General features: G+C 56.4%; 13 protein-coding genes across 13 annotated transcripts; 9 read left to right on the forward strand and 4 right to left on the reverse strand.

Moving 5' to 3' along the window:
* Positions 1-975: 975 nt before the first annotated feature.
* Positions 976-1,817, forward strand: IUM83_08265 (Charged multivesicular body protein 2a; the record flags this gene model as incomplete). The annotated part of the gene is made up of 3 exons (XM_067932628.1): positions 976-1,575; positions 1,638-1,682; positions 1,764-1,817. The coding sequence occupies 3 exons, from the start codon at positions 976-978 to the stop codon at positions 1,815-1,817; spliced, it is 699 nt and encodes a 232-aa protein (XP_067790015.1).
* A 138-nt stretch (positions 1,818-1,955) lies between these two features.
* Positions 1,956-2,591, reverse strand: IUM83_08266 (MOB kinase activator-like 4; the record flags this gene model as incomplete). Its single annotated transcript, XM_067932629.1, has 1 exon — positions 1,956-2,591. One exon carries the CDS (start codon positions 2,589-2,591, stop codon positions 1,956-1,958), a length of 636 nt encoding a protein of 211 aa, XP_067790014.1.
* Positions 2,592-2,787: 196 nt separating this feature from the next.
* Positions 2,788-4,734, forward strand: IUM83_08267 (CMGC/CLK protein kinase; the record flags this gene model as incomplete). The annotated part of the gene is made up of 3 exons (XM_067932630.1): positions 2,788-3,043; positions 3,132-3,243; positions 3,321-4,734. 3 exons carry the CDS (start codon positions 2,788-2,790, stop codon positions 4,732-4,734), a joined length of 1,782 nt encoding a protein of 593 aa, XP_067790085.1.
* A 328-nt stretch (positions 4,735-5,062) lies between these two features.
* On the reverse strand, positions 5,063-6,109 carry IUM83_08268 (RxLR effector candidate protein; the record flags this gene model as incomplete). Its single annotated transcript, XM_067932631.1, has 2 exons — positions 5,063-5,970; positions 6,052-6,109. 2 exons carry the CDS (start codon positions 6,107-6,109, stop codon positions 5,063-5,065), a joined length of 966 nt encoding a protein of 321 aa, XP_067790013.1.
* Positions 6,110-7,693: 1,584 nt separating this feature from the next.
* IUM83_08269 (pyridoxal kinase) lies at positions 7,694-9,162 on the forward strand (the record flags this gene model as incomplete). Its single annotated transcript, XM_067932632.1, has 2 exons — positions 7,694-8,129; positions 8,213-9,162. The coding sequence occupies 2 exons, from the start codon at positions 7,694-7,696 to the stop codon at positions 9,160-9,162; spliced, it is 1,386 nt and encodes a 461-aa protein (XP_067790084.1).
* A 219-nt stretch (positions 9,163-9,381) lies between these two features.
* On the reverse strand, positions 9,382-11,041 carry IUM83_08270 (COP9 signalosome complex subunit; the record flags this gene model as incomplete). Its single annotated transcript, XM_067932633.1, has 4 exons — positions 9,382-9,484; positions 9,554-10,096; positions 10,173-10,267; positions 10,352-11,041. 4 exons carry the CDS (start codon positions 11,039-11,041, stop codon positions 9,382-9,384), a joined length of 1,431 nt encoding a protein of 476 aa, XP_067789947.1.
* A 245-nt stretch (positions 11,042-11,286) lies between these two features.
* On the forward strand, positions 11,287-12,030 carry IUM83_08271 (Transmembrane protein; the record flags this gene model as incomplete). Its single annotated transcript, XM_067932634.1, has 1 exon — positions 11,287-12,030. The coding sequence occupies one exon, from the start codon at positions 11,287-11,289 to the stop codon at positions 12,028-12,030; it is 744 nt and encodes a 247-aa protein (XP_067790147.1).
* A 595-nt stretch (positions 12,031-12,625) lies between these two features.
* Positions 12,626-13,597, forward strand: IUM83_08272 (Zinc finger CCCH domain-containing protein 7; the record flags this gene model as incomplete). Its single annotated transcript, XM_067932635.1, has 1 exon — positions 12,626-13,597. One exon carries the CDS (start codon positions 12,626-12,628, stop codon positions 13,595-13,597), a length of 972 nt encoding a protein of 323 aa, XP_067790049.1.
* Positions 13,598-14,128: 531 nt separating this feature from the next.
* On the forward strand, positions 14,129-14,926 carry IUM83_08273 (Transmembrane protein; the record flags this gene model as incomplete). Its single annotated transcript, XM_067932636.1, has 1 exon — positions 14,129-14,926. The coding sequence occupies one exon, from the start codon at positions 14,129-14,131 to the stop codon at positions 14,924-14,926; it is 798 nt and encodes a 265-aa protein (XP_067790148.1).
* A 163-nt stretch (positions 14,927-15,089) lies between these two features.
* On the reverse strand, positions 15,090-16,236 carry IUM83_08274 (putative lipase; the record flags this gene model as incomplete). The annotated part of the gene is made up of 2 exons (XM_067932637.1): positions 15,090-15,636; positions 15,716-16,236. The coding sequence occupies 2 exons, from the start codon at positions 16,234-16,236 to the stop codon at positions 15,090-15,092; spliced, it is 1,068 nt and encodes a 355-aa protein (XP_067790150.1).
* A 2,983-nt stretch (positions 16,237-19,219) lies between these two features.
* On the forward strand, positions 19,220-20,908 carry IUM83_08275 (Phospholipase D; the record flags this gene model as incomplete). Its single annotated transcript, XM_067932638.1, has 1 exon — positions 19,220-20,908. One exon carries the CDS (start codon positions 19,220-19,222, stop codon positions 20,906-20,908), a length of 1,689 nt encoding a protein of 562 aa, XP_067790149.1.
* A 1,221-nt stretch (positions 20,909-22,129) lies between these two features.
* IUM83_08276 (putative multicopper oxidase) lies at positions 22,130-23,839 on the forward strand (the record flags this gene model as incomplete). The annotated part of the gene is made up of 1 exon (XM_067932639.1): positions 22,130-23,839. The coding sequence occupies one exon, from the start codon at positions 22,130-22,132 to the stop codon at positions 23,837-23,839; it is 1,710 nt and encodes a 569-aa protein (XP_067790152.1).
* Positions 23,840-24,534: 695 nt separating this feature from the next.
* On the forward strand, positions 24,535-26,247 carry IUM83_08277 (putative multicopper oxidase; the record flags this gene model as incomplete). Its single annotated transcript, XM_067932640.1, has 1 exon — positions 24,535-26,247. One exon carries the CDS (start codon positions 24,535-24,537, stop codon positions 26,245-26,247), a length of 1,713 nt encoding a protein of 570 aa, XP_067790151.1.
* Between the last annotated feature and the right edge of the window lie 744 nt (positions 26,248-26,991).

The raw sequence follows: 26,991 nt of genomic DNA on the forward strand, positions 1-26,991 counted from the left end.
GGGAATACCATCGCCGTACCAACAAGTTACCTACCAGATCCTCCGAGCGACTTCATTCAAGAAACAGATACGGCGCAAAGGCAGTTCGACTAGTAAAATACTACTTCTCACGGGAGGGGTCTGGTTCAACGGAGGTCGTGTCACGGATCTAAACCGTTCCGTGAAGGTAAGTTGGGAAAAAGCAACGGACGACCCTTAAGCGAAGATCTCGAAACCACTGCGGCAGAGATCTCGAAACCACGCGACCCTCAACAGTAGGCAGAGCAAACCAGTCCTCACAATACACACTTTGAAATCTACTCTCTTCTGTTCAAGTCGTTGCCAAGAACGTCTATAAGTTCAACATCGCCTGGCGGGGTCCCCTCAAAGTCCCCCGCCTGCATCCTACACCTACGCTTCCTCCGACTGCGACTTGGTGCCCCCACGACGTAGTCCTGTCCGGACGGGGGTCCACCATATCTGCAACAGGTAAAAAGTGAAGGCGATTTTCCCATTTAGTATTGCAATGCTGTTCTGTTTTAGTTCCGACTACTGTACTATATCCGTTTGGGGCAGTAGTGCGGTGGAAGAAACAACTAAACTACCTATTTCCTGTTAATAAAGACAAAATGAGAGCAATACTATACTACAGCATAATCGATTTCGAAATACAAGAAAGTCGATTCTGAAACGCCCCAATAAAGCACTTTTTTTGAGTGATTTTCAAGTCGTCCACACTGTCACGAAAAAGTATGACTTCTTGTGAAGACTAATTTGCGCGAAGTGTGTACATATTTCCACAAATTTGTGTAAATATTATGTGAGCCACTTCAGAAAATCCAGCCAAAAGCCTCGATGTCTAACACTTCCCGATAAAGTACGTTTTACGCAGTGCTACGTGCGCAGGCATTATCATCATCGGACCTGGGCACGCAGGCAGACCGGCCGCTACCAGCAGCAGCAGCAGCAGCAGCAGCAGCAGCAGCTCCGGGCACCATGGGCAACGCGCTGGGCACCAAGAAGACGCTGAAGGAGCAGCTGCGCGAGAACAAGCGCGAGATCAACCGCGCCGTGCGGCAGCTGGACCGCGAGCGCACCAACCTGCAGCTGCAGGAGAAGAAGCTCATCATCGAGATCAAGAAGATGGCCAAGCAGGGCCAGATCGCCAGCGTCAAGATCATGGCCAAGGACCTGGTGCGCACGCGCCAGCACATCACCAAGTTCTACACCATGCGCTCGCAGCTGCAGGCGGTCTCGCTGCGCCTGGAGACGGCCAAGTCGGCGGAGGCCATGACGTCGGCGCTGCAGGGCACCACCACGGCCATGAAGGCCATGGCCTCGACCATGAACCTGCCGCGGCTCAACCAGATCATGATGGAGTACACCAAGGAGAGCGAGAAGATGGAGATGACGCAGGAGATGCTGGGAGACACCATCGACGACGTCATGGACGCCGACCAGGACGAGGAGGAGGAGGACAAGATCGTCGGCCAGGTGCTGGACGAGATCGGCATCGACATGACGGGCGCGGTGCCCGAGGCCCCCACGGCCCAGGCGGCGCCCGCTGCAGCGGCAGCACAAGCGGCCCCCGCGGCGGTGCTGCCGCCTGCTGCCCCCGTGGCAGCTGGGGGAGGCGACTCGACGGATTCGGCCATCAGCGACCTCGAAGCGCGGCTGAACAACCTGCGACGGTCGTGAGAGCGGTGAGGCTTAGCTACTGTAATTCAAATGCGAGACAGACCTTCGGTTTGACTGCGGCGATGAATGATGTGCTGTACTACTAGAGAAACGGGGGGCGAGCACGTTGTACACTTCAAGGTGGCTGCTTTAGCTGGTAGTGGAGCAGAGAGAGAGAGAGAAGCTCTTCTCGTCGACTTCAGACTACAACACGCACAAATTAAGCTTAATCACTGATCAACCACGTTATCCCTCCACAGCCTCCGGCTCTTGCAGCGCGAGTTGCACGACTTGCTCCTTCAGCCGATGTCGGGGATGATCAGCAGCGTCTTGGGGATGAGGCAGAAGTGCAGCGCGAAGTAGACGAAGCGATGGCATAAATACGAGTTGTCCTCGAACTCCTTGAACACCTCCGGGTGGTGGAAGTACGTGTGCGAGAAGATGCGGTAGAGGCGGCGCGAGACCGACTGGAAGTACTGCGTGGCGTTGGAGCTGATGCTCACGCGCGACGGGAACACGCGGCTGCTGGTGAGCAGCGTGTTGACGTTGTCCATCGTGTGCACGATGTACTCGAAGGCGCAGCACTCCTTGGGCGCCTTGTGGGCCGCGCACAGGAACACCCAGTCGTCCGTGGCCTTCATCACGGGGCACGACTCGCGCGTGCAGCTGCCGTCCAGTCGCGCCACCAGCACGTTCAGCTCCTTCATCACCTGGCGCAGGTGCTCGTACTGCCACAGGTACGTGTCCTGGTCGTCGGGCACGTCGTAGATCTGCGCCAGCGCCGTGGGGTCCGCGCGGATTTGGCGCTGGATCAGCTGCTCCACCTCGAAGGCGCCGCCGGTGTCGGCGCCGCGGCCGCCCGCGGCCTCCTCCCAGCCGAAGAACTCGTCGTTGCGGCTGCCGGGCAGGTTCTTCCCCACGACGAGCGTCGTCATCTTGCGGCGGCGGTTGTCGCTGTTTGGTTGCGTTGTAGAAGTGGCCCTGTGAAGTGGCGGTACACAAGTTGGTGTGGGCCACACAACTACCCAGCGGTACACTGTACCTGCGCATGCGCTCCCCCTATTTTCGAGCTTCTCGGCTACAAGCGGGAACGGCTTGTAGTCCGCCTGCCCGACCACCAGTGCTGTGACCATGGAGCGGCGGCGCGCGGGCGACTCGGACGGCCGGCGCCGGCGCAGCCGCAGCCGCAGCTTCAGCCCCGTGTCCTCGCGCCTGCGCCACCAGCCTCGTCGGCGCGGCACCACGCGGCCGCCCCCGGCGCCCAGCTCGGGCCACCGGCGCCGCCGACGCGCCACCAAGGACGACGACAAGAAGAAGAACGGCAAGCGCAGTCGCAGCCGCAGCCGCTCGCACCACGCGGGCAGTCGCTCGCGGCGGAGAACTGCAGGTGCGTTGTAGCTGCGGTCTCTTTTTACCGTTTTCGGTCGCGATTTGTGCTAACTTGTAGCGGTTTTACTGTATCTGCCCCCCCTCAGACTCGCGAGCGCCCAGGTCCAGGTCCAGGTCCAGATCCGGGTCTCGCAAGCGCAGACACTCGGGCACACGCTCGCGCACCGGCTCGGGCGGCAGCCACCGCCACCACCGACGGTGAGCGTCAGCGTGCTTGCTTCCGGGTACTTTTTGAGCAGGTTTTTGACTCCTTGTCGGCTGTGTGCGGCCTGCAGATACAGCGGGAGGAAGGCGCGGTCGTCGAGAACCGACAGCCAGACGCGCGGCCGCCGGAACAGCCCCGAGAGCGACTACAACGGGCGGCGCCGCTCGCCGCGCGGCAAGAACAAGCAGCGCCACTCGCGCCGACGCGACTCGTACCACGACCGGGAGCCGCTGCCGCCCCCGCCGCCCGCGCAGAAGGATGGCAGCGAGGACAGCGCGGCGCACGACGACACCGTGGGCAGCTACGCAGGCACGCCGGGCGAGTACATCGCAGGCCGTTACAAGATCCTCCGAGAGGCGGGCCTGGGCACGTTCGGCCGCGTGCTCGAGTGTCTGGACAGGCAGCGCAACATCGTGGTGGCCATCAAGGTCGTCCGCAAGGTGGACAAGTACACCGAGTCGGCCAAGATCGAGGCGGCCATTCTGCAGGACGTGAACGACAAAGACAAGAACAACGAGTCGCTCTGCGTGCGCATGTTCAAGTGGTTTGAGTATAAGGGCCACGTGTGCATGGTCTTCGAGCGCCTCGGCTGCTCGCTGTACGACTATCTGAAGAACCACGACTACAAGCCGTTCCCGCTGCACTGCATACGCGCGTACGCCTGGCAGCTTTTGACGTCATTGGAGTTTATTCACAGCATCCGGCTCATCCACACAGATCTCAAGCCCGAGAACATTTTGCTGGTGGATGATGAAGAGGAGAGGCTTTCGTGTGATTCGTCTTCGCCATCCTCAACATCTTCCTACGGTTCCCCGGATGGGTCTTCCGGGCGTGAGCAGTGGTCTAACGGGCGACAGTGGAAAAAGCGCGAGCGCGGGATTTCTGATGCTGACAGCGGCCGACTGTCTCTCCGTCCGCCTGCAAACAACGCGGTGAAGCTAATTGATTTTGGCGGCGCCACGTACGAAGACGAGTCTAAGAGCTCCATTATCAATACGCGTCAATACCGTTCGCCGGAGGTAATTCTTGGGCTCGGCTGGAGTTACCCATCCGACATTTGGTCAGCCGGATGTATCATCGCCGAGCTGTACTTGGGTGAGCTGCTGTTTGCGACTCATGAGAACATGGAACATCTCGCCCTCATCGAGCGCTGCATCGGCCCTCTACCTGTAAAAATGGCGGCCCAAGCATCCAAGCACTCGTCCTCCTCCAATTTTTTCCATCGCGGGCGACTGAACTGGCCTGCTGGTTCATCGAGTGAAGAAAGTATAGACCACGTGCGGAGGATGCGCAACCTGGCTCAATTGATTTCGCCGGAAGACGCCCAGAGTGGCCTGCTTGAGCTGCTTCAGCTTATGCTGGTGTTGGACCCCGAGAACCGGGTGACAGCCAAGGAGGCCCTCAACACCCCGTTCTTTGATGGGTTCTCATACCGCAACATTGCGCGCGCCGGACACAATGATGGTTCTTGGGGTGGCCACTGAACAGGTAGTAGCAAGTAGAACGAAACGGGAGGCAGAAGAATGTTAGGCAACAGAGCAGACCCGGAGAAGAGCCAGGAATGAGCATGTTTTTTCTCTTTCATTGTTGTGAACTCAGTCAACATCCATTTTCGGATGTACAAGCGGAAATTTATTGAATAAATTCTCATCGGTTGAGGCAATGAGCAGAAAGCTCAAAGTGGTGTATTGAGCGTTTTCAACAAGAGACCTGCTAAGCTTACGGCAAAAATGTTGTGGCGCTCCCAGCCACGAGAGGTACAAGCAAACAGAGGCAATTCACGCGACTGAATGGACTTGCAAAACGCGTTATTTACAGCTGCACCCTGTCTGTGTTTTCGTCGAAAGTGAGTACCACGTGACTTCCTCCTTCGTGGCGCACACTCGGGTCCTGGAATTCCATGTTGGCCTCGCTACTCGAATAAAAGTTGTGAAGCGGAGAGCTCACTCGGACGTCGCAGCGCGAGCTGGCGAACGGGGACGTTGACCTGATCGACGAGGCGCTCGAACCGAAATCAACGCTTGCAGCCCCGACCGTGAAGTCGCCGCTCTGGGAAGCTAGCACCGGTGCCTTGGACGTTGCAGCAGTAGGCGAATTCTCCGGAACCGAAGTTAGCGTCCGATTTTCCGGGGTGAAGTCGATATCACCAGTGTATTCGCAGTCCGAGTTGGGGCGAGTGGCGTCTTCATCACTGGTGTTGTTAGATTTCTTCTTGTAGGTCACCGCCATGACAATCGCACCAACGCACGCGAGAGCTCCGAGGACGGCAGGGACTGCCGCGCCCAGGGAGTTGCCAGACGAGTTGTTGCCAGAGGTAAATCCTCCGTTTTTGTCGTTCAGCTGGTCAACTGTAGCTGTGGACTTGGAAGCCTCGGTTTGAGTTTGAGTTTCCGTCTGAGTCGCCTTTTTTGATGGAGAGACCGTGGCCGTGGCACTCGAAGGAGTGTCGATCGTGTCCTGCTCGCCACTGTTAGACGTCGAATACGCATATGAGCTCGACGGCGCCATAGTGGCCGGAGCCGTCGTGGCAGGGGCCCAAGTGGCCGGAGCCTCGGTCACTGGAGCTTCCGTCTTCTTGGTGTATGGCGATGGCGCACTACCAATAAGGGCGTCCCTCGACGTGCCGGTGCCGGTGTTGGTGGATTCGCCGCGCGTGATGATGAGGGAGTCGGCATCAGGCGACAGCGTCAGCGATGGCAAGGTCATGCCCGCGCGAGTCTCTACTCAGAACAATGCACAACGTTTACTCATTAGCCGATTGTCGATGCAGGACAACAAAGTGCCAAGTGGGTCGTTCGAACCTGCTGCCATGATGAGCGCCACGGCCGCGCCCAGCAGCAGCCTGCGAGCGGAGCCCATGCTCCTCCAAATGTTCCTGTCCTCCTTTGTGGGAAGGCAAACCGGGTCGGCGTTACTGGTGGGGCTGCCACTACCGCCGTCCTGTACTCGTCTGACCCAAGTAGGAAATGAGCGCCGCTTCGACAGCGGACGGCTCAATGCGAGCACACGAAGGCGGGAAGGGCGAGCAATGTCTCTCTTCCGTTGCCACCATGCACTTAGTTTCTGCAGGCGCGGTGGTGCCGCAGAACCAGCTGCGGCCCGAGTACTAACCTGATGTTTCCGATTATCCATGTCGAGGCCATAACTTTGCAAGTCGGGGAAGAGAAGTCCGGACGCTGTTCGGGACTCCCCGCGCTTAAGTAGGCCGGTAAGACCACGCTTGGAGCGGGGGTCGTAAGTCACCAGCGGCTGGCGGCAAGCCGGACTACAGGCACCCGCGGCGTAACGCGTGGGGGCGTGGACGTACCAGTAGTATCGCAATGTGACCGGCTTCGACACGCTAGCCGGACACTTGACGTCAAGTTTATCGGCGCCCGATCTCCATGCCTGAGCCGATCGTGAAGAGAACGAAGTTGACAACCATGACTTCATGGCGCCAGCGTCAAGGAAGCTTGGTGTGATCGATCGCAATGCGTTCGCCGCGTTCGCAGCATGCGTGCGGCGCCAGCTGCAGACATTCTAAGGTGTCCGAAGGCCGGAGACTCCTGATGCCCTGACAGGATGATTGAAGCGACGAACAGCGAGAGGCCCGATTTCTTTCGAGCGCTATTGGCGCACTGCGCAGCCAGGAAACGCTACGGTGGCGTGCTCCCAGCCGGAAGCGGAGACAGCAGGTGAGTACAGTACTATAGTGCGCTGCTACGGAGATAGCCGAAATGACCACTCTCGCGTGGTGCATCGGCGCAACCGGAGCGGAAGGTGACAATCCTCACTCCATCTACGTTGATTCTCAGTCGCCGCCGGGGCAGAGGTATCAATGCCGTATCGATGCACAGGCTGCCGAGCCTCGGGCCGAGGTACGGCTCCAAGGTGTCAAGGCCGCGGCTGTAGCGCTGGCTCGCTTGCCCCCGTCGTCGTCTGCACGGGCACTTGGCGCAACATCGACGATGCCGACACTGGCTGGCTTTTCTCACCAGTGCATGCGCAGGTGTGTTATGCTACGTTTACTTCCGTCCAGCTCAACACTTTCGGCGAGGGGCAATCGCCACACGTGTAGGTTCATGGCACCAATTGCTGCTCGGGATGCCGGCTCTGGCGCCCCGTTCCGGGCACACGTGCGCAGGTTGCGAATCGCTGCGACTACTCGAAGCAGCGCGCGACGTCCATGTAAACTCAACTGAGCGTCAACTAAATCCATTCCTCCAAATAAATCCGTTCCTCCCTGATCTCTGCAGCGAGGCGTTGAAGAAGACGGTGGCTAGCCAGCAAAGGCTCAACGCCATGTAGGAAGGTCGGTATCACCTTGAAAACGCTTTTGAGCCGGTCGTGCTGCTTGACTCAACTTCAGTATGAACGGGAACTTTGGTGTCCCGCACACCACTGTCGATTACCGGAATCAGTAACCGCCACGCACTGTGAGGTCCAGTAGATCGGACGACCGCCATGGCGGAGTACGAGCACGAGCACGAGCTGGCGGTGAGCGACGACGGCGGCCGCGTGCTGAGCATCCAGTCGCACGTGGTGCAGGGCTACGTGGGCAACAAGAGCGCCGTGTTCCCGCTGCAGCTCCTGGGCATGGACGTGGACCCCATCAACAGCGTGCAGTTCTCCAACCACACGGGCTACGCCAAGTTCACGGGCCGCCGCCTCACGGGCGACGAGCTGCACGAGCTGCTGGACGGCATGGAGACCAACGATCTGCTGCGCGACGCGCACACGCACCTGCTCACGGGCTACATCGGCTCCATCTCGCTGCTGGACGCCATCGTGCGCGTGCACGAGCGGCTGCTCGCTGCGCAGACCCACCCGGAGCGTCTGGTGTACGTGTGTGACCCGGTGATGGGAGACCTGGGCAAGCTCTACGTGCCAATGGAGCTGGGTGAGTTATTAGGGGGTCGCGAGGGGAGAGGGTGGGGTGGGGGGTTGTGCTGACGGTAGATCGTTTCGTGTTTGTTGTTGCAGTGGACTTGTACCGATCCAAGGTGCTGCCGATTTGCGACGTCTTGACGCCGAACCAGTACGAGTGCGAGCTGTTGGCGGAGATGGAGCTGCGCACGGTGAAGGATGCCATGCGTGCTTGCAAGAAGCTGCACACGCTGGGACCGAAGGTTGTGGTGATCAGCAGCTTCCAGGAAGCCTCCGAGGGCGAGACGCCGAAGGAGTTGGTGGTCATTGGCAGCAAGGTCGCTGCTGGCGGCGTCGACGGAGGCGAACCTCGCTGCGAGCAGTATGAAGTGCGCTTCCCGTGGATCGACAGCTACTACACTGGAACGGGCGATCTGTTTGCGGCGCTGCTGCTCGCTTGGCTCTACCGCTTCCCGAACGACTTCAAGCGTGCGCTGGAGAACGTCATCTCGACCATTCAGGATGTGCTTCGCATTACTCTCAAACTTGGTGGGAAGGACTGCGACTTGAAGCTAATCCAGAGTCGCCACGTGATTGCCAACCCCACTGTTCGGTACTTCGCCAAACCACTGTCGGTGCCTGTGCTGTCAGTGCTGGTAGACGTGGATGTTCTGCTTGGAACGGCAAGTGACGGCAAGGTTGTGGACGTTCCAGCAGATGCTGCTATCAAGCGCAGTAACCTCCTTGCAGCTCTAGTGCCTCTCGTGGGTGCTGAAAACGTTCGAATCGTCACCAACTACTCGGTACCGTCGACGAATGCGCTGCTTGAGCAAGTTACAAAGGATGGTGCGGCTTTTAACGTTATTTCAGCGGCAGATGTTGCAGGGGCGCTACCTGCGGACGGTCGAATCGAAACGCGCAACTGCGAGACGTTAGTCGTGTCTGAATCGGCTTCTCTTGTGGACGTGGCGTCCCGCGCGATGTATCAGGTGGTGCCTTCGGCTGTGTCCGACGAAGCTGTGACCAGCTACATCACGGAGCACAACGCGCAATGCCTACTTGCCTAACGACTGCAAGACGCGATGCTTACCTGCTGATAGATGAGCAATAGATAGAGCTTCTTTATTCCAGCTTTCATTTGCTTGTGCGGGATGGCTGAACTAATCACATTTCCAGTCGCACTTGTGACCAACGTGTTAAAATGAGAATGCATAACATATCGTCAACGACATGTCACCAAGTTGCTTGAGTTTCAGCTTGCTTTGCGGCACAATAAGGTGCCAATTTCACTGATGCGCCGCCACCCGAGCTGCAATCGTTGCATGTGTCGATGCCAGCGCCCGCGTCCATCGGTCTAATGCGTCGTACATTTTGCTGGCATCGCGTGCCCTGATTACACAGTGATCGACGTCAGAAAAAATACTCGAAACTAATCGATGATTGCAAGGAACAACGTACTTTTGTCGAGTCTGGAGCACGAGTAGCCCCCGACTTTGGTCGATCTTGGCGTCCAGCTCAAGATTTTGAATCAGTGCCACGGCGATGTCTTCAACGTCTTCCGCGGTAATGTTCATGCTCTTCGACAGGCTTTCGATGCGGATTGCCTGGTATGGGCGCACGAGCTTCTTCATAACTTGGCAGCGAATGTTACGCAGGAGCGGGTTCAGATATCTCTTCATAATAGGGTCGCTCAGCAACTTGTACTTCGGGTTCTTCAGGATCTTCTCGAATTGCACAATGTCGTTGGTCTCGTAGGCGCCTCGCAACAGCAGCATCGCGCCAATCTCCTCCACATCCTGATACACCTTAGCCTCTCGCGAATCAAATGGATTGATATCTGAGCTTGCCAGCATGTTGGCCAGGACGACGTACTTGAGGCATTGCGTTGCACGCGAGTTACCTGCCTCCTGATAGTTGCGGAAGCTCTCAAAGAACTCGTTGTAGGCCAGCATCCACTCCTTCTCCTCCAAGTACATCTTGCCACCCTCCTCGCGGATCACACTACAGTAGATACGAAACCTCAGTTAGCTCCATTGTCAGAAGTCGCCGTACTACACCGCTCCAGACCAGCTCGCACCCCATAATTCGAGGGTCAGCCACTGCAGCGTCCAAGTCCAGCGTCTTCGGATAGACGACGCGCATCTTGGCACTGTTCTTCGTGGCGACGCACAACTGCACCAAACAACCCAACACAGTAGCAATACACACAATGAGTCTCTGGTCCATGATCACTTGCAGGGACCGCCAGTCCGGTACCTGAATCTCGAGAGCGTAGACATCCAGCAGCGACGTGGCCTTCGAGTGGTCCTGCACGCCGTCGGGCGTCTGGCAGTACTCGTAGAGCTGGTTGAGCAGCTTCTGCAGCTGGTCGAACTCCTGCATGTCCAGGTAGAGCTTGCCCAGCTTGACGTTCATGCTGAACCAGAGGCGGTCGTTGTTGACGTCCTTGAGCTTGTCCAGCGTCAGCTCGTACATCTTGGACGTGTACTTGGCGCTGTCCTTGTCGCCGTCCCTGCCCGTGGCGCCGGAGACCACGTCCAGGATGGACGAGATGGAGTCCGTGCTCTCGTTCCGCGTCACGAAGGCCAGGTGCTCCAGCATCTGCTCGTAGTGGCGCAGCATCTCCTCCCACTGGCGCCGGCTCACGCAGATCTTGACCACGTGCTCCAGCGCCTGGAAGCTCCACTTGCGCTCCTCCAGCGGCGTCGCCTCGCGCTCCAGCGCCACCACGCGCTGGAAGAACGCGAGCGCCTGCGTCAGGTCGCCGCGCTGGCGGAAGTCCTCGGCCTCGTAGAACGTGTTCTCCAGCGCGATCTGCGCCTCGCGCGCGGCGCTGCGCTGCTGGGCGGCCTCGCCGTCCTCGCCGTCGGCCGCCGAGCCCTGCTCGTCGCTGTCGAACTGCTCGTCGCTGTCGTACTCGTACTCGTACTCCTCCGAGTCCGACATGCTTGCTCGATGGATCGGAAAGTGACGCCCGCTGACGGAGGCTCTATGCAGCTGTAATTAGCATCTTCAAGCAGCACATATTCCTATTTAAATGGAACTATAATGACTCCAAATTTTACTGAATATACTAAATACAAGTGTCATTGGTAGAATATTTATCGAAATTTATTGGCTATTTATGTAGATATGTGGTTTTATTTTCGCGTGTAGTCGTCAGTTGTCAAGAAGCATCAAGAGGCGGCAACATGCTGGAGCAGTTGAAGGCCAAGTCGACGCAGGCGGCGGCGCTGGCGCTGGACACGGCCGGCTCGCTCAAGGACGTGGCGCAGAAGTCGACGATCGCCAGCTCGCTCAAGGACGCGACGCAGAAGGGCTCGGCGGCGCTGCAGGCCAAGGCCGGCGCGCTCAACATCAAGGTGCCGGCGGTGGTGAAGCCCTCGGGCTCGTCCTCGTCGCTCTCGAGCGGCGCCGACACGGCGGGCGAGAGCGACCTGGAGGCGGGCGGCAAGTCGCCTGGCAACGCCAACCAGGAGAAGGAGGGCTTGCTGAACGAGCTGGGCCAGGAGTGCGGCCTCACCAAGCGCCAGCGGCTCTACGGCGCCGTCGGTTGCTACCTCTTCGGCGCGCTCTGCGGCTTCCTGTCCACGATGATGATGTGGGGCGGCCCCAAGCACCTCAAGCAGTTCGCCTTCTTCTACACGCTGGGCAGCCTCTGCAGCATCGGCAGCTCGCTCTTCTTGATCGGCCCCATGAGGCAGCTCAAGGTCATGTGCATGCCCGTGCGGCGCGTGGCCTGCTGCATCTGGATGGGCGCCATGGTCACGACGCTCATCATCGCCTTCGGGTTCCCGAAGGCCGGGCCGCTCGTGCTGCTGCTGGTGATCATCCAGTACTCGGCGATGCTGTGGTACGGCGCGTCCTTCATCCCGTACGGCCGGGCGATCCTACGCAAGGGCTGCTCGAAGGCGGCCAGCTACGTCACCAGCTAAGAGAAACTCTCGCGAGCTTATTTTATATAATGACATGAAGACAAAATTGTACTTTGAAGCACCGTTCGGTGTAGCTGTGTGCTGGCTGAAGAGGTCAATCAATAACCAGCCAGCGCGTGCATTCGTTGAAGCAGCTACACTGGTACTTGGCCAAGCATGTCTGTTGACGAATTTGCCTAACTTAGTTGTTATTCGGCCAAAGCAACGATGCCCGAGCAATGTTGCAGCATCTTCAGAGATCGATCTATATAAGCATCTTCAACGGCAAGCCTAGAAATACACACAAAGGATACTCCTGCTGACAAGCATTAAACTCGGCAGTAATAGCTCGAGTTATATCTCGGTGCGCATCCATTTACACCGGACCGATTTGGCGAGCTGATCCCGAATCAACCCGACCCCGAAGCTGTAATGTGAGCACGTGGTTCTCCAAGCTTGTCCCATGAGCTCGTACGACGCCATGTGCTGCTTTTATAATAGTCTTCGCAGACGAAAGCCAGCCAGCCAGGTCTGCCTGCTGGCGCTCAAATGGCTTCTCGTCCTGTTTGAAAAAGGCGCGCTAGCAACTTCCCATACCGTTCCGACTTCAGTCGTGATGCGCCGCCTTGCGAGCGCTAGCGAAATGGCATCTCCGTTCGAGCTTCATCTTCTCGACATCTATGCGGGCCGGGCGCCGGATGGTCTCGAGTTCTTTGAAGGACACGGCTACTTCGACGTCAGCGACAATGCCAACACCGTTCAAATGTTCCGCGAGAACGTCGGCCTGGACGAGTTTTGGGACGACCGCGATGACCTCGACACCTTCAACCCGATTCAGAGAGCTACAGTGTATCCGTTCGGCACGCAAAGCAAAGTACCAAGTAGCCGCATGCGAAGTGAAATGCATCGAAGCGATTCCGGACGGTTCACACTGCTGGATGAGGACGGGAACCCCGTGACCGAGGACGACTTGCTCGAAATGGAGAGAGAAGATCGCCTGAAGGTTAAAAGCTTGGAGCTCGATGACGACGATGTGGCCGAGCTGGAGAAAGAGCTGGTCTGCATGAACCAGGCCATTGAGGTGATTCGGGTGGAGAAGTATCGTTTCCAGCGAGTTCTCTACCGAGCGCTCTACCAAGAAAGCCCCGATGAGACTTCGACTCCAGACGATGAGCACAACAGCCCCGACATCATCGATCTGCCACCCATTCCGCCCCCGGTGGCGCTTTTGGATCTACCTCCTTACAGTGGCAACCTGTTCGTGCTTCGAGAGTCGATCGCGCTGCTCCGACGCAGTTGGAGCAAGCGCTGGTGCACACTGGATTTCCAAGCCTTTGTTGTTAGAATGTACAAGCGCAGCTACTGGCGGAGTCCGCGCGGCGAGTTGGATCTGCGCTCAGCCACTAAAATCGAGATGATGGGGCACGGAGGCTTCCGCATCGAGTTCAGGAGCGGCAACATGCTGCTCTTGCGCACGCGGAACGAGCAAGACGCAGCGAGCTGGGTGCAGCTACTACGCTTCGCCACTCAGATGATGCGCGGCAAGGCCCTGCGCTGCCCTGACATCTCCCGCCTCACCTACAGCTGAGGAGAGGAAGCGGAAGTAGATTTTTGTTTTTCCATTAAGTTGGCTTAATGGATTCACGCTGTAGTGTTCGCTGTCTTTAGGGAGATAAGTTGCTAGCAAGACTGCAAGACCGAGGGCAGCAACCATCGTGTCAAATAGGTATCCTGACAACGTCCGTCCATAATAGCGATACGCAGGCCAACTGAGCATTAATAGGAGTATGACTCCACATGGTTTACCAGACGTCTTCCATGGGGCTTTCCCCCAGCCTTCGTACTTGCTAGGCGGAGGCGTGGAAGGCGGCCATATTGCTCGCCCCTGCCGCGCTCAGGTGCAGCGTGAACAGGCCGGAATGCTGGTCATTTCGATGATACGCAACTCAACTGAAATACAGTTGCGCGTACCACGTCTTTGTCTCTTTGGAGCAACTTCCGAGGGCTTACGGTGCGAATCCTGTGTGGCACCCGCAAGTGAAGCTATCGATTAGAGCTGATTTTTCCGCCCCACTTCGAGATTTGAGCCCGTGGCCAAGAAGATCCCGTGTGCGAGACCATGATGGACCAGCTGAAGGAGCAGAGCAAGAAGGCCAGCGACAAGCTGGAGGACTTCGCCAAGAAGACGCAGCAGGACCTGGAGAGGACCAGCAAGCGCGCGCAGGAGGGCATCGAGAAGGCCACCAAGCAGGCCAAGGAGAGCATCAGCAAGGCCACCAAGCAGGGCAAGGAGGCCTCGGAGAGCGCCAGCAGCGCCAGCGGCCTGCTGGACTCGGCCAAGGAGGCCTTCCACATCGACATCAAGGAGGACAAGAAGGACAAGAAGAAGGCCAAGCCGCGCCGCAAGGATTCGAGCGACTCGGACAGCGACGAGGAGGACGGCCTGCTGGACGACATCGGCGACGAGTTCGATAAGCTCACGCTCAACCAGCGCGCGCTGGGCGCCGTGGGCTGCTACGTGCTCAGCGGCCTCTTCGCCTTCGCGGCCACCGTGATCCTGTGCACGGGTGTGCACCACGTGCGCTTCTACGCGCTCTTCTACTCGCTGAGCAACATCGCCACCTTCTCCAGCCTCATTTTCATCATGGGCCAGAACCGACTACAGAAGCGCATGCTCTCGCGCAAGCGCAGCCTGACTGGCCGCGCTTGGATGGGCTCGCTGGCGCTCACGATCGTCGTGGCCTTCTTCTGGCCCTCGCACTGGTTCATCGTCATCCTGCTGCTGCTCGTGCAGTTCGGCAGCATGATCTGGTACAGCCTGTCGTACATCCCGTTCGGACGCAAGTTCGTGCACAAGTACATGGCCAAGCGAGTCATCCTGGTGGATGCTATGGACGGCAAGATCGACGGCAAGTAAGCGTGCAGCTTTGAGCTCGTGCTCGCCCCTGCAGTCTTTTTCTCTCCTCGATATTTTGCTTCTTTTTATTGTGAGTGACACCCCGTAGCAGTAGGAGCCAACGCATCAATATCCACAACAGCTTTGTGCACAAGTTCATCAGTCTACCATTTAGTTTCGATTATTACGACGTGGAGGAATGGTCTTCTAGCCACGCCACAAAATCGCGAACAACGGCATCACGAATGCGTGGAGGTTCGCTAGCCAGGTCGTGGTGGCCTCCTTCGTAGGTCTTGAAGGTTTTGTCGGCACTGCGCGTCTTGAGGTGGAGCGCTGCCGAGCCGGAGACACTGCAGGCTTGGTCTGCAGTGCCGTGTTGCAGCAGGTACGGGGTCTCGATCAGGTCCAGCTTGTCCTGAATACTAGTGATGCCTTCCAGGAGCGCCAGTCCTGTGCCAACACGCATCTTGCCAGGGTAATACAGCGGGTCTGCGTGCTTCTCAGCATCGATCACCGCTGCTACCTCCGGCGAGCTGTTCTTGCCACTGTTCGCTTTCACCAGTGGCAGCTTGGGTATGTACTCCTGCAGCAGTCGGCCGATGACTTCCATCAAATGCGACGGCCTTGACGCCTTGTGGATCTCCGTCGCCGGGCACAAGATGACGGCGCCGTCCACCAGCTTCGGGCCGCCCTTGCTCAGCGCGTGCAGGATCATCAGTCCCCCCAGCGATCTATTTTACAGCAACACACAAGAACACCGATCAGATTCCCCACAACCCTCCATCAACGCCAACTGCTACGCCCACGTACGCTCCGAGCAGGAAGACCTTTTTGTCCGGGTACTTGGCCTTGACCAAGTCCACGAAGGCCATGGCGTCGTCTACCAGCATGTCCACGCTGGAGAAGTAGCCGTGTCTGCCGTCGCTGCGCCCCATGCCCTCGTGGTCCATCCCCGCCACCAGGAAGCCGTGCTGCAGCACCTCCACCATGAACTTGTTGTTGCGCGCGCTGTGCGAGTTGACGCCGTGCAGCACGACCACCACTGCGCGCGCGTCCTTGGCGCTGTCCAGGTGTCTTGGTAGCCAGAAGCGGTAGAACAGCCGCACGAGCTCCCCGTTGGGCCGCGGGCGCTCCAGCAGTCCGGACTCCTCGACGCCGGCGTGCACGTGCGCGAGCAGGAACTCCTGGTGCGACGCGATGTGCGGAGCCCCCCGCCGCGTGTTCTGGCGGTCGATACCGGGACCGAACAGCATCATGAGCGTGGCCACGCATGCCGACAGGAAGGCGACGAGCCCCGCGAGCGCGAGGAGCGCGGCGCCGGCGCTCCACATGCGACAGGAACGAGAAACGGTCGCGATGACGTGCAAACGAAGCTCTGTCGTATCCAACTGTACCACCAAACTGGTACAAGCATCTTAAATACGATTCATGCTCAAGATGCTGTCATGGTGGATGAGCCACGTGCAGATGATACAAATAACCAGTGCTCACTTCACCTCAACTGCTTTTATTTGTGGATGGATGCGCTTGCCAAGTCGAGAGGAACTTTCGAAATCAAAACATTCGAGAGCGACAAATTAAATGACTTTGCAGTATCGACTGTGACTGGCTGAAGTCGTTCGGATGGAAGCCATTCAAAGAGTTAGAGTATGTGAAGTTAAGGGATTCGTGGCGTATTTAATCGCTCAAAGGCTTGCATGGCACTGAAAGTGCACCTCCAAACTAATTCACGCAGTTCGCAGTTCGTTTCGATGGCGGGACCACGGGGTCCACTTGGTACCCGGTGGTCTCGTCATGGATTAATTTAAATATCATTTTTTTTAGCTTCTTTGTTAGAAACTATGATCTCTTCGCCGGATGTATGCGTCGTTGTCTGTAACCCCGGGATACAATCCCAACCCCAAAAAACCGAACTAGGAACCCAACCGATGACCCTGTACCCGGACAACTTGCCACTAACGGGTCACCTCTTGCTCCAAACAGTGATTCTCCACTCACTAGCGGCAAACAGGCGCCTGCAACCCACCAGAGCCCCACGCCTGAAGCTCTGCATGGGACGGATTTATTCCTGATTGTAGGTGCTACGCGACGCGGTGGGTGCCACAAGCTGGATGCACGTAGTTCGGCGGCTGGTAGCTGTCGCTGCGGAGACCAACACCAGTTCCCAAGTTGCAGGCCGCAACGCACACATATACACCTCAATTCAATGGGGAATAAGCAATCGAGGACCAACGCCCGCTATTCCCGACGGGATAGTGCGCCAAACGGCCGGACGCGACGGTCGCTCTGGCTGCAGCGAGGGCGACTGTCGGCTCCTTACGAGCGAACCTTCGACATCCACGAAGCTGGACGGGCATCGGTACCCGCTGCCGCACCACTGCCGAGGTCTGATCATCGAACGACAACAAATTCGAGGGCGCCCCTACACATCCGAGTCACCAACCTGCGCCAGCACGAGAAGCTGGCCTACCCGCTGGTCTTGATCGAAGGGCGCGTTGATAACCTCGACGCTTCAAACCTACCGGATAGTGCGTTGTACGTCCAAGCTGTAGCACATGCCACGGAGCAGGTCAGCAACTCGTGGGTGGGGAGCGTTTGCTGGCCAGTCGTCCGCGAATCGGGCCACTTCAAGGCGTACGTGCACCTCGCTCACCCCGGAGTCTTCCACATCCGCCTCCGAATCGCCACGGCGACACACCAGCTAACGCTTCGATTCGCGCCGAGGAAAACTAAGTGGGTTGTTCGCTTTCACTACCAGAAGCCTCATGACAGCTACCAAGGCTTTGACGCGCCAAACGGAGTCGACAACTCCGACAGCGACGCTTGTCAGCGACTGAAGTTCAATGCGATGGTGCTTCAGACTACCGTGGCGGAGTTGTTCCACCGCGCTGGGTTTTCCAGGAAGACATTCGCGCTGGAGCTCGACAGCGATGGTTTCCCTGTCGTAGATGTGCTGCGCTCAAAGCACTCGATCGGCCAAGCTCGACGGATGACGGACTCCCAGCTCCTGGTTCATCTCAACACAGACGTTCAGGGGTTTGAAGAGCAAAAGCAGATGAAGTTGGGATCACCGGCTAAGCAACCCCATACGAAGCACGTGATACTTCTAGGAGGCTCTCATTTCGATCCGAGGACGCAACGAATATCCGACTACAGGGCTCTCGTGGGTGGAAATGTGATTGCAACAAGTAGCTACGGTCTGTTCACGTGGCCTCGGGGCCTGAATGAGTTCACCACCTGCTGCTTCAACAGCGATTTTGTTTCACCAGAGTTCGTAATTGATGAGCGCTCGGTACATCAAAGCTACTGGGCCAACTACAGTGGAGGAATCAGCGTCTTGCTTCATCTCATGGGGTTGTCCTTCGGGCTCAAACACCGTCCTGATGGAATAATGCACAAGAGCTTTCGTCAAGCTACACGGTTGCTCGCCGTTATGGAGCCTCGATCAGGGAAGCAGCAGATTGTGGCAATTGGGTGTCCCATCGGAGATGGGAGGTTCGGTACGCTCCAGCGGCAAGCATTCAAGCCTGTTGGTGCTGCTAGGGAGGAAATTTATCTAGATGAGCTATCGATCGGACAACTAGCTCTCCAGTGTCGGTGGATTAGCCCCTACTCGATGAAGTATGCAGCAAAGGAGATCCCCGCCACTGCAGCGTGAGACTCGAGTCTCAGCTGTTGCCGGGAATACTCTCTAGTAATATAAATATATGGCCTCAGACGAGAGGTGAAGCAAATACCGATCCCCATCAGATATTGACAGAGCTCAGCTGTGGGGGCAATCCATTGGTACAGATCGAAGTCGATGCAGGCATGCAGCACGATTTAAAAAAAATAGGTACATACAGTAGATGGGGGAATGAAGCAGTGGGGCGATAAGCTGCAGCATTTTCGTTTCAACTCAGCTTTTCTTTTTTAAAAAAGAATTAAAATTCTGAAAGGAAACTGCATTAGCACATTGATCGTCGATGTCTTCACTGCATACACTACTGAATCATGTCCACTTAGCGGCCTCGACGCTAGTTCGACGGTGAGCGTAGGATTTGTATTGCGCAGTGCATGACAGATACTGGTAATCAGAGCTTCTTATCCACATGGCTGGCTTCCAGCGTTGAAGAACTCTGAGATGCGGTGCTACAAGCTCGCGGTAATGCCCTCTGGAAAGTGTCGCTAGTCCTCTAAGTGGCTCGTGTGGGGCACTGTAGTACAGTGGCAACTCCACGTTTCAATCACTTTCAATTTTGCCTCCTCCCGTCCACAACGGGTATTTCACCCACGCACGGGTACATCGAAACAAGCTTTGGCACAAGCTACGCCATGAACCTCATTCGCTTCTGCGCTGTCGCGGCGACTTCTCTGGTGCTCCAGCTCACAACAAGCTCGGCTGACTTGGTCACCTACGACTGGCGAGTCACCGCCATCACTGCAGCTTTCGACGGCGTCACCGTGGCCACGATCGGTATCAACGACAAATCTGCCGACCAAGCCGTTATCGATGTGGATCTCGGACAAGAGGTCGAAGTTCGAGTCACCAACCAGCTCGAGGTGCCTACTTGCTTGCACTGGCACGGCTTGAAGCAGCTCGGCACCCAGGAGATGGATGGCACGTCAGGTATTACGCAGTGCCACATCGACCCCAACGGAACAGCAGTGTACCGCTTCACGCCGGACAAGGCTGGCACTTTCTGGTGGCACAGCCACCATTCCACGCAGTACGCGTACGGTCTCCGCGGGCCATTGATCGTCCGCACCCCTGCAAATGCACGACAGTCGTGGGAGAAAGACATCGCCGAGGAATTCACTGTTCAGTTGGCTGATCAGTACCATGATGCACCAGTCGGAGCTCCGATTTGGGATAGCATTATCATCAACAACCGCGGCCGCTACAATTGCTCTGCTGCAGCCGTTCATGGATTTACCGGGTGCACTGATGATCAACCTCTAACAGAGTTCCGCTTCGAAGCCGGCAACAAGTACCTGCTGCGTCTCATCAACATGGCAGCGCTGTCTCCGATCGTGTTCAGCATTGACGGCCACGAGTTTCAAGTAGTTGCAGCCGACAGTGAACCTCTTGAGCCGTCAGAAACAATCAATTCACTCACGATCAATGCTGGTCAACGCTACGACATTGTAGTGCAAGCAAAGGATCCCGGTTCCTACCAGAATCAAGGCCAAATTGGCTCGTTTTGGATGCGTGCCACAGGGCTATATGGCATACCATGGACGGGAGGGACCGCTGAAATGGCTGGCGAGGGATTCAACTACGAAGGTTTGGCAGTTGTCTACTACGAGGCTGACAACGGGTCCGAGCCAACCTCTGAGCAATGGACAAACGTGACAACTGTGGGTGAGTTCGACTTCAAGCCTCTTGTGTCGACAGTACTGCCGACAACAGCATCAGACCGCATTATTCTTGAGTTTGATATACGGCTTGGCTTGGGCTACTTCTCCATCGACGGCAGTGACTATAACAATTTTGTCGTCCCGGACGAGCCCCCACTTTTTACTATCGCAGCAGGCCTTAAGGCGGAGGAATTGCCCACCAGTACCAACGCACGCAAAATTGAGTACGGGAAGCACATCGAGGTTGTCCTGGTAAACGACATGAACGAGCAGCATCCGTTCCACCTGCACACGCACTCGCCCTGGGTTGTGGGTAGCGGCACTGCATCGGTCGACGAAATTCGAAACAACACACTGCCAGAGCTGAAACTCGAGGGAGCTATGCCACGGGATGTGTACACCGTCCCGCCGTGCACCTACAACGAAAGTGGCGTCTGCAGTGACGTCGGGTACCTGGTGCTTCGGTTCACCGCTGATAATCCCGGCGTGTGGATCTTTCATTGCCATATCGACTGGCATTTGGATGCCGGCTTGGCAATGGTGTTCGTGGAGGGCGAAGAGCAACTCCAAGAGAAGGGAGTGAACGCATTCTCGAACAGTATGCTGAGTGTGTGCGGCAGCATGGCGTTCACGAACTCGAGCGCAAACGCGACGACATCGTAGGCTTGTTGTTCTTGCAGCGTGGAAATGCATGCTGGTGATTCGTACATGTAGCGATACTTCTCTATGGTACCTGAATCCGAGGATGCCAGCACCGGCCCGTTTTTGCACACATTGTACGTCCCACAAAAGGAGGTGCACAAGTTTTTTTATTTGTAGAAAAAGCCAAAATTTCCAAAGTCATTTTTTTTATCGGTCAGAAATAGTATCACAGTGCGTGATAAAAAATGAGAGTGATTATTTTGCCCGATTGGGTTACCCTTTCCCTAGCAAATCGATTGCTCCTCGCACTGCGGATAGTATACCTCGCGTATACCGCTGCCAGCCACAAAATTTCTGAGCGCTAAACGGGGAGGGGGAAACGGAGCGCGCCGCCGCCGCCGTCGTCGTCGTCGTCGGTGGTGGTTGCCAGCACGAGCGCGGCGGAGCTGCTTCCGCCGCGGGAGGGCGGCGGCGGCGGCACCTCGTCGGCGGGCAGCATCATCATCTTTGTCCTGGTGGTTCGGCGGTGCAGATAGAGGCCGACGCACGGGACTGGGCATCGGTCGGGCGTTGGGGCACCTCAAGCCTTTCTCTTCCACCCCAGTCGGGCAATATAGCCACTGCCATAAAAAATAACCCTCTTTTTCCGGTAAATAACATTTCTGCACCTCTTTTTCCGGGACGGGACATTGTTTACTCGTGGTTGACTCTGCTAGGTGTGACCATTAGTGATCGCGACTGTCTCTTTTTCATTTCGATGGTACGGTACATGTATACCTACGTAAAGCGACAGTACCTTGGAAATTCGTGTGCCGCGACGTTTGTCGCCGCACGTGGCCGTGACTAAGGTATAATACCCTACATACGAGTGCGGATAGTGCCCAATACTGGCGCCCAGCGACAGCATCAACCCGACAATTTCTTAAACGAGTCGTTTGGCAACCGAGCGATTAACGCTGCGACAACATGCTGGTGCATTGTGTTTTTATGCGGCAGTGCTAATTGTAGGAAGGAAGCTCATGCTTGTGGAGCTTGAGGGGGTTCTGTTTGCCAGATGCCCTAGTTTCTTATCGCTCAGTTCCTCCGCTCCACTCCAGCCGGCTCGGATGCTTGGAGCGCGACAGACACGCGCCAGCATTACGCGGGTCTTGTTTTTTTTATATCTAGTGTCGGGAGCGGTCAATTTCCATCAACATTCGGCAATTTGCTTCCCCCAAGTAATTTCGGTTTCTCAGCAGCAGCATGGGCTTCGGTCTGCTTTCAGTTCTTTCAGTCTACACGACAGTCTTGCTCGCGCTCCATACCGGGTCCGGCACTGCGGACGTCGTCACGTTCAACTGGCGTGTCACTGAAATCACGGCCGTGTTTGATGGCATCCCTCGACCCATGCTCGGCATCAACAACAAGCCGTCCGACCAAGCTGTAATCGATGTCAAACTGGGCCAAGAAGTTGAAGTGCGCGTCACCAACGAGCTGGCTGTGCCTACATGCCTTCACTGGCATGGACTGAATCAACCGGGAACACAGGAAATGGACGGCACGTCTGGGGTTACGCAATGCCACATTAGCCCGAACGGCACGGCAGTTTACCATTTTATACCAGAAAAGGCTGGCACATTCTGGTGGCACAGCCACGAGTCCTCGCAATTTGCGTTTGGACTGCGTGGCCCATTGATCGTGCGCGCTCCAGTGGATAAACAACAGGCGTGGGAAAAAGACATCGCGGGTGAGTACATCGTTCAGCTCGCCGACTACTACCACGCAGAACCTGGTGCTGTACGCATGTGGGATACTATGCTCATCAACAACCGCGGACGCTACAACTGCACCGCTGCGGCATCTCACGGGTTTAAGGACTGCAGCGACAACCAACCGCTGGCTCGATTCCGCTTCGAGGCCGGCAAGAACTACCTTCTACGCCTGGTCAATATGGCTGCGCTTTCTCCGATCGTGTTCAGTATCGATGACCACGAGTTCCAGGTCGTTGCGGCTGATAGTGAGCCTCTGCAGCCTTCGAGGTTCATTAACTCCATCACCCTCAACTGCGGTCACCGCTACGACCTTTTGGTGCGCGCGAAGACTTCTTCCGTTCGTGGACCGAATGATGGCAAGGTCGGTTCGTTCTGGATGCGTGCTACTGGTCTTCATGGGCTTCCATGGACTCGGGGAACTGCAGCAACTGCTGGCGAGGGCTACAACTACGAAGGTCTCGCGGTTGTTTCGTATGACGCAGAAGATGGTGCCGAACCAACTTCGAAAGCATCGGCTATTGCAGCGACCGTGGGCGAATTCGAGTTCAATCCACTAGTGCCCAACACCCTACCGGCAGTCCCAGCAGACCGCACCGTTCTTGAGTTCAAGATGCAATCCGCTCTCGGGCACTTTGCAATCGACGGTGGAGAGTACCATCACTTTGTGGCTCCGAGCGAGCCGCCACTTTTCACGATCGCCAGCGGTCTGAAAACCGAGCAGCTACCAGTCGAAGCTAATGCCCGCAAGATCGAGTACGGCAAGCACATCGAGGTGGTACTCGTGAACGTCAAAGACGAGCAGCATCCGTTCCACATGCATGGGCATGCTCCCTGGGTTGTTGGAAGCGGCGTAGCTTCGATTGATGATATCCGGAACAACTCGTTGCCTCCTTTGAAGCTCGTCGATCCCATGATGCGCGATGTCTATACTGTCCCTCAGTGTACATCGGATGGTAACGGCGGGTGCAAGGACGCCGGATATGTCGTGTTGCGCTTTAACGCCGACAACCCCGGTGTGTGGATCATGCACTGCCACATCGACTGGCATCTGATTGCAGGTCTTGGCATGATCTTCGTGGAGGGCGAGGAGCAGCTCCAGCAAATGGGAGTGAATGCATTCTCAAACAGTATGCTGAGTGTCTGCGGGGGGAAGCATGATGCCAACACGACATCGACGTTGCCACCGCCATCAACATCCTAGCCGCGTGTTCGGTTCCAGCCGCAAACTTTGTACATGTATGCGAAAGCACTCAACCGTCTCTTAGGGAGTGGCTCCGGCTACCTTCAAATCATGTTTTTTTCAGCGAGATTGTACTTCAAAGTATTTTTTTGAGCTCTAGTGTTTCAACTTCTGCACAGCTTTGCTGTGTACACGTATTGCCCTTCGTGGCCTTCAACGAGCTACACTGCCTTTAATTTGGCTGAAAATGTTTGGCCATTGAGGGCCCACGAGCAGCCTTCACCGCTATGGGGAACCATCCAGATAGATAGATGCTAGATAAGCGTATACAACTTAGTGCCTCCAGACCCTGAGCAGGTACCGGTACATGTACATTACGGCCAGTGATTTGAACTGAGACGGTACGGTTCCGACGATCCGAACGGCAAACATTTCGTTATTCGAGCTGCTCGAATCGAGCAGCACATCGGCAGACTAAGATCGATTGGCTACGTTGCCAAATGATCCTTGCTTCCAACTCCTTTTGCTCCATGTCTGGCTGTAATTACTGGGTCGCGGGTCACTCCAGACTGCGCCCAACGAACGATTACATGAGCTGGTTCGACCTTTTCAACTGGCAGACCCTAGCGAGCTCAGCACTCAAACCACATTCTGCAATTTGCTTCCTACCGTCTTCATCTACATTCCGTTCCAAGTCGTTCAAGTCGATCCAAGTCATGAGACCTGCTCATTTTTCCGCCTTTGCGGCAGCATTACTGGCCACTAACCTCGGATCCAGTGCTGCCGACGTTGTTACCTACGATTGGCGTGTCACCAACATCACGGCGTCATACGACGGCGTCTCGATTCAATCGCTCGGTATCAACGGAAAACCCTCGGATCAATCTGTCATCGACGTGGAACTGGGTCAAGAGGTCGAGGTTCGCGTGACAAATGAACTTAATGAGCCCACGTGCCTTCACTGGCACGGCTTGAAGCAACTTGGCACCCAGGAAATGGATGGAACGTCGGACCTTACGCAATGCCACATCGACCCAAATAGCACTGCCGTTTACCGATTCACGCCAGACAAGGCTGGCACGTTCTGGTGGCACAGCCACCACATCGCGCAGTATGCGTATGGTCTGCGCGGTCCCCTGGTTGTTCATGCTCCTGCAAGTGAACAGCAAGTGTGGGAAAAGGACATTGACGGGGAATTCATCATTCAAATGGCTGATCTCTACCATAGACCGCCGCAGCCTGTGCGCATGTGGGACAACATCCTCATCAACAACCGCGGACGCTACAACTGTACTGCGGCAGCCCACCACAACTTCACCGAGTGCACCGACGAGCAGCCGTTGTCACACTTCCGCTTCAAGGCTGGCAATAAGTATCTGCTGCGTCTGATCAACATGGCTGCGCTGTCCCCGATCCAGTTCAGTATCGACAACCACGAGTTCCAGGTCATTGCAGCCGACGGCGAGCCGCTTCAGCCCTCAAAGCCAATTAACTCGGTGGTGCTCAATGCCGCGCAGCGTTACGATATTTTGGTTCAGGCGAAGGGCTCGTCCGGTGTCGGCAAGCAAGACCAGAAGCAAAACGGAAAGCAAGGAGAGGTTGGCTCGTTCTGGATGCGCGCGACTGGGCTTCACGGGCTTCCGTGGACGAGAGGAACTCCGGCCGTTGCTGGCGAAGGATACAACTACGAAGGCCTCGCGATCGTATCGTACGCGAGCGAAAGTGACGAGGAGCCGACGTCACAGCAACCACTGAACATGACTACGGTGAGCGAGTTTGACTTCACGCCTCTTGTTCCAGCAGTTTTGCCATCGACGCCGTCCGACCGTACCGTTCTGCAGTTCAAGATGCAAAATGGCTCGGGTTATTTCGCGATCGACGGAGGTGACTTCAACCACTTTACTCTTCCCGACGACCCGCCCCTCTACTCGATTGCTGCTGGTCTGAAAACCGAGGAACTACCTGTCACTACCAATGCGCGCAAGATCAACTACGGCGATCACATTGAAGTTGTCCTCGTGAATGTGAAAGACGAGCAGCACCCGTTCCACATGCACTCACACACTCCCTGGGTCGTAGGCAGCGGCGTGGCCTCGATCGATGCGATCCGCAACAACACGCTTCCAGAACTCCGACTTGTTAGCCCTATGAAGCGCGACGTCTACACCATCCCGCCGTGCACTTCAGATGGGAATGGTGGCTGCTTGGATGCTGGATACGTGGTGCTGCGCTTTAATGCCGACAACCCTGGTGTGTGGATCATGCACTGCCACATCGACTGGCACCTGCTTGCAGGACTCAGTATGGTCTTCGTCGAGGGTGAAGAGCAGCTCCAGCACAAGGGTCTGAGTGCATTCTCGAACAGTATGCTGAGTGTCTGCGGGAGTAGGCACTTTACTAACTCGACGTCGAATTCGACGATGTCGTAGATTCGCTTTAAAACGAGTAGTATACGGGCCGGAAGGAAATTTCAAGCGCAAATACACAACCTACTTTCTTGATGCCACGGGCACGAGGATGGGCTCAAACCGTTAGCTTTCCCGAAGGAATGGAACGAGGTCCAGCGCTCTATGACAAGAGTGCTCAGCTTTGACCGTTTCGAGAATTTGTCTCGCGACTACATAATAAATGTACACACACAATGATTAATTTTTACCACTTTTTTGTACGTCCAGCAGAGAGCTATGAACAAGGCTCCGGCTCCGCTGGATCCTCGGAGCTGCTGTTTACGGCAAGCCAGCGTAATACATGTACGAGATCGACTGTGAAATGAGAACTTTGCAGTCGACTAGGTGATAAACCCACTGGCAAAGATGCATTGGTCATCACTGCACGTACATGTAGGTACACCCTTACCGAGTCAAGCAACTGTCAAGCATCAGTGAACGCTTAACACTCGTCCACTGGTGTTGACGATGCGCGCGCACTTGATACTAAATCCCTAGTCATGATCCAGTAAGTAAACGCCGTGGCTCTGTAAATTTTAGCGCGATGAACACTGGCACTCTGTCATCACCCACCCAGACTTTGCACAAGATTCCGTCGGTGTAGGCTGTACCGACGGAATGCACAGTACTTGTACAGCGTGCTTGGACGGGTCGAGTTTACAAAATGGACGCTCTCACCCCCCTTAACGTAAGCAGCAGAGCTCAAGATCCAAGTTCTGGGGACAT

This window comes from Phytophthora cinnamomi, assembly GCF_018691715.1.
Source record: "Phytophthora cinnamomi strain GKB4 chromosome Unknown Contig49, whole genome shotgun sequence".
Lineage (NCBI taxonomy): Eukaryota > Oomycota > Peronosporomycetes > Peronosporales > Peronosporaceae > Phytophthora > Phytophthora cinnamomi.